Source organism: Cydia pomonella, chromosome 7 (assembly GCF_033807575.1).
Source record: "Cydia pomonella isolate Wapato2018A chromosome 7, ilCydPomo1, whole genome shotgun sequence".
NCBI lineage: Eukaryota > Metazoa > Arthropoda > Insecta > Lepidoptera > Tortricidae > Cydia > Cydia pomonella.
In genome coordinates, this window is record NC_084709.1 from 15,141,171 (window position 1) to 15,151,923 (window position 10,753).

A 10,753-nucleotide genomic window follows, 5' to 3' on the forward strand; every position below is an offset into this window, starting at 1 on the left:
CTAACCGTACTAGGCTTTATAGGGGTTCTACGCATTAAAACAAACCCAGATACATTAGTAAGTTAATAAATGTGTATAATCTGGCAAGTGTTCAATTCAAATTATGATAGTTCGGCACTATATTTATATAAATATGTCGCAGCCATTAGTTTAGTGTAGCCAGCCCAGTCCGTTCATTAAAAACCAGTATCTAATTTTATGCCTAGGCCGATAGTTAATTGAACTAAAACCAATGAAAGTTGAACAACTTGGCGTATTGAAACTTGAAAGTCAGCCCTTTGAAAATGGACGATTCACTCGGACAAGTGATTCAAATGTATACTAAAAGAAATAAAATAAAATACAATCATAAATATATACAATAAAATAAAATACAATAAAAAATACATAATAAAATAAAATCAATAAATAAATACAACAACCTAATCTAATCAAACATCATGAATTCGTCAATGTCCAATTTAACTAATTCAGCCAACTGGTTAAACGTTGCGCTTAATGACTTAGCTGGCTGTTCTTCAGGCATTTCATTATGTGCCGGCGTTTAATGGAATAAATAGCGTGACACTTGAATGGAAGAACAGGCACATTAATTCATATTTAGTTAAATTATATTTTAGACAAAACGCACAATTTTTCTAAAAGTTAGAAGGACTGCCGAGGCGCGGTGTGGTAACATATGTAACAGACTGAACACGCTCGCACACAAACTAATTCTGGTACTTGACACCACTTATGTACCTTGAATTACCATTAAGTAACCACCATGAATGAAAATCTATGTCATTAGTACTTACTTAATTATATTATTGTCACATACATAATATATCTTTATTTACTTATAATTTAAATGATCACACAACAATGTGTTAATTTGTAAATCCGTTTAAAGATTTATTTCTCAAAAGAATAACAATTATTCACTTATATGAGAAAAAACAACAATCTATTACAAATTAAATTAGTGAGCGATAAAAGTAAATACATAAATAATGGTAAATGTATGTAGCAATAGGCTTTTCACACCACGCGGCGTCCCGAAAACACCTAAGAATATTAGGAGCAAACATCGAATGATCGCGCATGCTTCTGAGACCTCATTGACCTACAATAACAAGGCAAGGTTTACAATAAGAACAGAGTAACTACATCTAAAGCTCACGACAGTTACAACGTTTTCCTATCGGCGTGCCTACTATCTTAGTTGGGCGTATTTGCGTTAAGTAATGATCATTCGGTTGATAGTATGTAATGTGAGAGCGCAAGACAAAGCGACGACCTTGCGCTCTGGGGACGCGCTGAGAGCCCACGCCCCACCGCACCACCGTTAACACCACTTCTTATAAAAACCACTGTTGCTTATCAAATGTATGTCAGTCACGCATCTCTATCCAAAAAACATGTTCACCAAAGTGAGTCGCCAATATTTACGAAAGCTACTTAAGCAGGGTTAAGCGGTCACAAGTTAATCGTTGCGGTTAATACAGGCTTAGCTCATGCTTTGCCTGAAATAGCTCAGTAAATAGAATTTAATGATACCTAATTTGAGATAAGAATAAAGCAATAAGGTTGTACTGAATTACTAAGTTTACTTAAACCAGATTTTGTCTTTGAAAGTGCTAAAGTTAACGATTTTAAAGTAAATACTAGCCTGAGAACTCAAAGGTTTCGCGTAATGTATTTGCAGTTTAACCTGTTTATCTATTGCAGATTTTAGCTCTCAGTGCTGTGGTGGCAGCCGCTCAGGCTGGTCTTCTGGGACTAAGCCATGGCCTCGGCCACGATCATGGATATTCAGTATCTTCTCAGCATAACGTAGTCCAGCATCCCCACTATGCTCCTGAAGCACACTACGCTCATGAGGAATACTCCCATGGTGGCCACTACGCTGCTCCACTCGCCCATGATGCCCACTACGGCGCCTCTCCCCTGCTCCACACCTCTCCCCTGATCCACGCCGCTCCCATTGTTCATGCTGCCCCTCTCACCCATGCGGGACCCATTGGACATAGTGCAACCATCGCCCACATTGCCTCCTTGACCCATTCGGCTCCTTTGGCCCATGCTGGTCATATCGCCCCCATTGCTCCTCACAGTTATGCTTCCCACCATGACGGACATGACACATACGTAAGTATTCCAAATAACAGAAATAAAATACATTTACTTGAAGTTTATGATCCCGTACTTTTCAAATACAGAGACGCATTCTTTATAGGCCCACCCCAAATACCAGTACTCTTACTCCGTTGAGGATCCCCACACCGGGGATCACAAGTCTCAGCACGAAATCCGTGACGGCGACGTTGTAAAGGGTGGATACTCCCTGCTGCAGCCCGATGGTTCCGTACGCAAGGTCACCTACACCGCTGACGACCACAATGGGTAAGAATCTGTATCTCTTCGTCTTTTTCTCACTTTGCGTTTTCCCGGTTACGTCGTTAGGTACCTTTGAAGCCTGAGGTCAGTTTGACTAAGAAAAAATACCAAAACAATAGTGTAGTACAATTTGACCTCATGATTAGTAATCTTTTCCCAACCTCAGCAATGGTTATCTATTGAAAATTTTGCGATTACTATCATTAACTATTTGACCAGCAAGGACATCTCAACAATAAGACGCATTGTTAGAACTGCATTCATTTGAGTCTCGTACTTAACCTCTGCGTAGTCATTATAATTCTACGCAATGTCCAGCACGAGTTGATGACATTGCAACTTTCCCCAAATTGCGTAAATAGGACCATTTAACGAGTTGCTGGTTATATTTGACATTGCTTTCCCAGGAAGCTTTGTACGTAATACGGTCGTAACTTTAGCACATGTTTACATGTTATCATATGGTGGTCAAACCGGTACCGCGCACGTTCCGGTGTCTACCGTATGAGTAATGACCTCACGCGACCCCTGCGTCGTCGGCTGCCAGAACAGGTGGTTTAATAACAAACTCGTTCATGAACGAGTTCTGATAACGAGAACAATAGAGTTTTAAGGTCTAGAGTTTTAAGGTACTGATAACTAAACTCTGCAATATGTGTTCCCGACCATAAGTATGAGATCACTTTGTGTCTGTGTCTGCCTACTATCAGATGAACCGCATCTTTGTTGGTGCTATCAGGGTAAAAAAACTTGATTTCTGTTTTCTTGCAGATTCAACGCAGTCGTGGAGAACTCTGGACCTAGTCACCACGTGTACTCTTCTCAGCACCACCATTACTAGATCTCGTATTAACAAATAAGCTTTACAAACAAGACTTATACCTTGTTTATTTATTAATATTATTTGAATGTACAATGAAGTCAAGATAGATAAGATAAAGATACTGATTAAAAAAAATGTTCCATATTAGTGTCTGATTTGGTGATGTCCAATATTTACAGGTTGATTCAAAAGGTCTATCACGAAAACTTTGAACGGTCATTATTTTTTGCGGGCATTCAGAGCTGTTCAAAGCTAGGTAGCTTTTGTGAATTCGTTTGTCAGTATTATAATGTATAACTAACCCATTTATATTGTTTGAAACGCTTTTTTGTAAGAAATAGGAAGAAGTACAAAATAAATTGAAGTATTAGCTATACTTAACGGCCAACCTACATAACAATGTAAATAGTTACATTTTAAGAAACACCTAGATACGAGCTAGTCCTTTACGGAGTGTTGCGAAAGTTTATTAAAATTCATCTCTTACAAATGCAACAGGCTGTCATAGGCGTTTTAATCGAGTCTAAGGTACTTTCCTGCTCTAGTTATCAAATCGATACATAGTTGCATCGAGTCGATCAATCATGACTCGATATTATTCAAGAACAAACAAATATCAGTTAAGTAAATTATTCGAATGAAATCGGGATTTACTTGACGGACTAACAATTTCATCACATCATACTTATTTCAAGTACTCAATGAAATTCTACAACAGTTGTATCTAATTAAAATGCCTAGTTTTGTTGCCTTACTTTCATAATCGACTACCGTAATGCTCTATAAACTGTTTAATCTCAATGTCGAACGAAATATTTCCTCTAGGCACCTTACTAAGGACAACTAAACTAAACTCATTCAAATGATCCGCAGTAATTCGAAACTGAAAACTATACAAATTATCTTTTCCTTTATCTATCTGTGTTACTACCTACTTGTATGAAAACTATGGATATTTAAAGCTATAAATATCGTTAAGAACACTTGCTTCTAAGTTGAACTTTTATCTATGGGTAGACCAGCACGCTCCTGAAACTACACATCGCTCCCTTCACAGAAAACTTTCAACGCGTATATTAATGTTTTAAAATTTCCTCGGCCGTTTCGAGGACGGCATTGTTCCCGTGAAGTTGGACATGGAATTCAGTTATTAATAAGCGAAATTGAATATCGCCGGTTGAGAAACCAAGCATCGTGAGTGTTGTGTGTCGACCGAGTGACATCCCTAGTGTGCAAAACTTTCAAGTCGATAACAAGACCAAGTGCGGGTTAGTACGAAAAACTTGAACAGCTAAAAGATATTGATGTCAACTTTAGGCAGTATTTCTTCGAGAGAACGGGACAATGCCATCCTCGAAACATCGGAGGTAATTTCAAAACTTAATATTACGCGATTAAGTCCCATTTTCTTAAAACACTAATAAAATCGTGAAAGTTTAAATCGTTGATTGTCAAAAACGTTAAGTTCTTTGGTAGGTACTACAATCAGCAGCAATCGTAGCTAAATGGAGGAAGTGATCTAAATTTGCTCTTAATTTCTGGAAAATAAGTTAAACGCAGATAATTTTGAACACATCGCCTGTTTAGAAATGTATGCAGCTGATTATAAGAGAGAGGATTTAAACCGACACCAATAACCTACGATTCGTAAGGCGCATGCCTAACTGCTTAGTCACTATCTCTACAAAACGTCTTAAAAGTTTATCTTATGTCGAAAGTTTAGATTTCTAGGTCATTAAGTAATCCTGGTCCAGATTTTACGCCCATGCTTGATAGATACCCTATCTCGACGCCTTGTTTAAAAGATACTCTATCGCGTCTGCACGTAACTACTTAGACTAGATCATTTCTTAATATGCACAGCCTTTTACAACAACTTCATTAAGTTTAACCAGCTATTTTAAAACTTAAATAGATTTATCGTTTTTGAAACAAAACGTTGTTCCTTAATATACTACATACTCGCTAAATGCATTCAACAATACAATCAATATCACAAAGAGTAGTTAAAATGCCAATCACGAGTTAACGTTTATTATCAACATAAATTTAATTATTATTAACAGCAATTTTTGCGTTGTTTGACATAAATTAAATCTAAGTAAGCAATTTACAATAACTGTTGTTATTATTTAATAGGCAACAGATAGTTAAACGTTGGTTATATGTGATTTTATACATAATTAAGTACTTTAACAAATTAATTCGCATTAATACCTACCTACTTACGGGGATAGACCGTTTAATTAGATGATTATGGAGGATTTCCTTTATGAATTTAGATATGCAGTTTTCAAATTTTTTACGCATCCCCGGTTCGGAGGCCAAAATTTGAAAATCAGTATTAAGAGATAGGTCAAAAAACGGGACCAATGTCATATAGCATAAAAATTACATTTATATATAAATAAGCCCATGTATGTACTCGTATATTAAAATCAAGCACGGACATAATAGAAAAAAATAATTAAATTTAAACAACAAACTAGATCAAAGTCATATACAAAGGAACAAATTACCAAGGCGTCCAGTGCCCAGGGCTGGCCATTTGTTCCTTTGTATACGATAGTTATTTAGTTTACAGCTTAAATAGTATTGTGTCTACTTGTAGAAAAACACAAATGAAAATATTTTCTTTGAGAGTAATTTAATTTGTTCTTAGAGAAATTTAAACAACCTTTATTATTTTAAGGCTTTTATTGGTGTCAAAAAACTTATTCTTATTCAGATGGAACGAATTTCTAATTTTCTAAAATTGCACATATAGGTACTATATATAGCTATTCAAAGCTAGTACTCTAAATAATAATAATAATAACGGTCTCATAGCGAAGAGTCTCGACCAACACCTTGAGAGACTCTCGCTAGGTGGTTGGATCAAGGGTCAGATGCAGAAGGCGGTGATCTTGGACACGGCGCGGATAGTCCGACGGTTCCTCTCTCTGCGGCCCTGACCACCGGCAGCTTGGGCCCTGCCCCGCTGCTGGCGGCACCCTAGGTTAGGTTTTTTATAATGTGTTTGTATCTTTTGTATTGTTTTTGAAGTGTTTTTATATTTTACTTTTATATTCATATTATAAATGACCTAGCCTAAGACGAAAAATAAATAAAGGATAATAATAATACTAGTTATAGATAGCAATTATGTTTCCCACGAATTGATTTATGATAAGGTGACTGTGAACTTGCTTATCTGAAACTTTACGGCGTAAAGTTTACGCTGTTCGGTAGGCAGTAGGCACTACTCATTTATGTATAAAACTTTACACTCTTGGTACTAATTAGGTCTTCTTTTTAATAAATATGTCTAATAACGAAGTCCGGATAAACCTATTATACTAATAATACGGCAATAACATAATTGAAGTACAAAGTATGGTCAGGAAAACCCGACCAACTTTAACCATAGATTCCGATTCCATGGTATCTCATAGGAATAAAAAACCAGTCTAGATTTTTTTTCTATCCACAAACTCATCTTAATCATTCGTCCTAATCGTGCCATTCGGCACTGTTTCATAAAAAATATGACTCCTAATCATAAAGACTGATTAAAAAACACGGATATGAATTATGATTATTAGAATTTGATACCAGTACCTACCTCCTGATATTAACGTACACAGGTAGTAAATCAATCATGAACACAAATCGAATTCAAATCCTGGTACGTAATGAGATTATCTAAAATACGAGCAGCAGTCAACAAAGACCGACGAGAAAATGAATGGATCTCGATGTCACGGTCGATTATGTGCGGGTGACTAACCTCTGAACTCAAATAAAGCCTTTCAATAAGTTACCGGCCGCCTTGAAAATAACAAATTAAACCTTTCCGTGTATGAAAATAGTTATCTTAATATTATCCCGCTTCCGTGACCGCAGTGGTATGGATACACTCACGACCACATAACCCGTATTGCTCAACTACCCACAGAAAAACAATGGCATGAGATTAGTCTAGCTATCCTTCTCGAACGTACAGCTTTAAGATAGAAACAACTATGAACCGTGAGGTAGTCTTAATTGAACTGATTGAAATCCGTTGAAAGACCCTTTATGCCGGACCTTTGCGATAGAGTGGGCGGTAGAATAGGTTCAATAATTACAAAATCTGATTTTAAACAATTAAATAAGTTATGCACGACGATCGTGCAACATTAATACTGGCCTTTCGAATGCTGATAATATGCAAGAATGTCGTAAATAAGTGATTAATTTATGACTTAATCAATTTATTACGGCTACTTGCATGAAATTATTACCTATACTTAAAAAGTTTAAGGCGATACTAGTACTTTTTATGTATTACCAGTAGCGACAATTTTCAGTCCGAATAATAAACAATGATTTTTATGGGCGATTAAAATAAATGTAGCGATCTTACAACACCAAATTTATGATATCACCTCCCTATTTGTGATCATGTTTCGAGCATCGGTTAGGAAACGGAATACCTACCGAACCGCTGACCGCGTGCGGTTAATATAGACCCAGTTCATTCGATACAACATTGTCGCAATAACATATTGTAATGCTATTATTAACTGTTTCATAAATATGGATCATACAAAGTCAAAGTTTGTATTAATTATGCAGGCTATTTAGATACGCATTGTAATTGATTGCTGGTATTGTTGAAAATTTAATTTCGATGTAAATGATAGGTAATTACCTAGCTTTTATAAGGTCTGCATTGCTTTAAAATGCATATTTATGCTTGCTAACATCACTTGTAATTTTCATCTTATTGATTCTGAATAAACTTTATGTAGGTAAATGGAACTATTAAGGTACCTGCACCAAAGAAGGCCAATCGTTATTTTTATTTTCCTTATGTTTAATTTAATTTAACTAAATATAATCCGCCGACGATCTGGCTAAAGTTGCGGGAAACTGTTGGCAGCGAATGATCGGTGGTTGTGGAGATCTTTGGGGGAGGCCTTTGTCCAGCAGTGGACGTCTTTTGGCTGAGATGACGATGATGATTATTGATTAGGCAACTAAGGCACAATAGATACCTACAAAGCTTACAGAATAACATATAATATACAATAATAAAAATAGCGTCCTCTGCTATCGCGGCAGGTGCCTATAGCAGAGAACGCTGGTTCGATTCCAGCCTGGGGCACTGGAGGCCATGGTCACTTTTTCTTAGTATATGACATTTATTTCAGTTTATAATTTATAAGGTGTGTTTCTACTTGAAATAAAAACAATATAAATATTTTCTGTCAATAATTTAATTTGTTCTAATACTAAAATATATTTTTTATTTATTTATTCGAATAATAAAAAACCTTAAAAGCTACAAATTATATCGGCGACACAGTTTTCTGTTGCGTCACATGTTCCGGTTTAGGATTTGGCAAATTCCTACGAAACCACCTAAACACCGCACCCTTCGCCAGAAGTCCGCGCTCGCAAATGGTTTCCAGCAGCGGCAGTGGTGCACGTAATGGCGCGATCGCAGTTTTCAGCTCGTAACGGATCTTCTTGCGAACATATTTCATCACATCGTCAGCCGTGGCGGAAACATGGAAGCGCGATACATATACATATACCGCCGTATTCGGCGATGCAACTCTCAGGCTAGAAGCAATATCTAGTTCCGCAGTGCCACATTGGCTCTTGCTAGGTGCCTTGCGCGGCCTCCTCTCCTTCGACGCTTGTAGGAATTCCTCTTCAGCGTGGGGTGGCCTCTCATCACGAGAAACAGATTCAGGCACACTTGAAGGTGCTTTTCTATGTTTTGTAGCAGCAGCGTAATCAAGACTAGGAGTTGCTGATATTAGTAGTGAGTTAGTTTTGTCTATCGTTCTAGCAAACACGGATGCAAAATTTGATTCACATTGATAAAAGCATGAAATTTTGAAACTAGGCAAGCTTAAAAACCGGGTTTTCTTTGGTGTAGGTACCTTACATAGAATTGGATTTAATAAGATAATTTACTCATAGAATATCGAATGTACCTAATCAAGAAATACTAGCGTAGTGTGGCAGCTACTTTACTGACGCCCTACATGCTAAGGTGACATTCAGTTGCAAACTGCAACTGCATTACTGTTGCGTCATTACTGCTGCGGCATCAACGCCGCCGCTGTATGTGTCAATTTCTTTGATATAATGAGTATCGTTCGCCGCCACATTACTGTTGCGGTTGGGACTCGCATTCCGTAACTCATCTTATCAAATAAATTGTCAGATATAGATCGTGTCATTCACGAAGACGCGACTTAAAGGTTAGATTAGACAAATTCTCGCGTCATCGTGGATGGCACGAACTAAACAGCAGCAGCATCTACGCCACCGCAGTAATGTCGCAACAGTAATGCATCTGCATTTAGTTATTGAGCTTTTATGATGTATTAAAGAATTATAAAATAGGTAATACGATTATCTATTCTTGATAATTCTTTGTCACTTTTGATAAAATATATGTTATATTGTTATTATTTATTATTTGCAATTAGTCATTATTAGTATTAAGATTATTGCACCATTGCAATAATCTTAATACTAACAACAAGGTACAACCTAACAAGGTATTATGTACCTACATGTATATGAATATATGGATGTTTTGATATGATATGGATATGACGTCGTGATACAACTGAGAATGCCGAAGACCGGGCAAAGTGGAGAAGATTAAGTAGGAAAGCGGACCCTGGCGCTAGGCCGGGAAAACGCTAGGTTGAATAAGAAGATGAATATATAGATGTTTTACTTTAGCAAGTAGATTAGGTGCGGGGTTAATATGTATAAAAGTAACCTTAATTAAGGTGCTTCTCATTTAATTTAAAGGACATTATACATATTGGTTTTTGTTTAATGCCTCGAATTTTCTGAGCAGAGGGTCGCTGTGTACATTCAGTAGCGCTTCACCTTCATGAGACACTTAATGAACCATAATTGGATTTCATTGTCACCCAATTATTGTACTAAGCATGTATATTTTTAGTTAAACAACATTGCAATACCCACTCACAATGCTCAATAAAATTTAATACGCTTGGCTTTAAAATGCGTAGTTCGGCTGGAAATGAAATAGAGGTTAGAGCGTTTGTGGCATGTCTAATAACCGTTGAGAATCAGAAATTTACGAATGTTGAGAGTATGTTGGTAGCTATGAGTATTTAATAATACCCACAATTTTTATGCTTACCAAAACTTCTCCACGCTCGAAAAGAAGAGGGGAGGGGATTTAAGCAGATTTTTTAATAGTATGAATACTAGTTGATGTGTTGCTGTGCTGTATAACCGGACCTTATGTAATTATGTATTTGAATCATGAAATTGACCGAAACTTACCTATGTTTACTCTTTATGGTACTCTTGCGTCATTTTCGCGCCCTAATTAGGTAGGATATTAAGCACTAGTAGTAAGTGACATTACAAAATGAATCGAACTTGAAATTGTATTAGTTGTATTGCGCAAAAACTAATCCTTCCTTCTTCCTCGCGTTGTCCCGGCATTTTGCCACGGCTCATAGGAGCCTGGGGTCCGCTTGACAACTAATTCCAAGATTTGGCGTAGGCACTAGTTTT

General features: G+C 36.9%; 1 protein-coding gene across 1 annotated transcript; it reads left to right on the forward strand.

Annotated features, from left to right (window-relative positions):
• The first annotated feature begins 1,007 nt into the window (after positions 1–1,007).
• LOC133519930 (cuticle protein 21-like) lies at positions 1,008–3,344 on the forward strand. Its single transcript, XM_061854140.1, has 4 exons — positions 1,008–1,412; positions 1,711–2,130; positions 2,219–2,385; positions 3,151–3,344. Exons 1-4 carry the CDS (start codon positions 1,371–1,373, stop codon positions 3,218–3,220), a joined length of 699 nt encoding a protein of 232 aa, XP_061710124.1. The 5' UTR covers positions 1,008–1,370; the 3' UTR covers positions 3,221–3,344.
• The last annotated feature ends 7,409 nt before the right edge of the window (positions 3,345–10,753 follow it).

Bases quoted from the DNA above. Each gene is read 5' to 3' on its own strand.
- LOC133519930 (XM_061854140.1), top strand. From the start codon at position 1,371: ATGTCAGTCACGCATCTCTATCCAAAAAACATGTTCACCAAA. The intron at 1,413-1,710 runs GTGAGTCGCCAA...TATCTATTGCAG, and splicing joins CAAAAAACATGTTCACCAAA to ATTTTAGCTCTCAGTGCTGT. The intron at 2,131-2,218 runs GTAAGTATTCCA...CATTCTTTATAG, and splicing joins ATGACGGACATGACACATAC to GCCCACCCCAAATACCAGTA.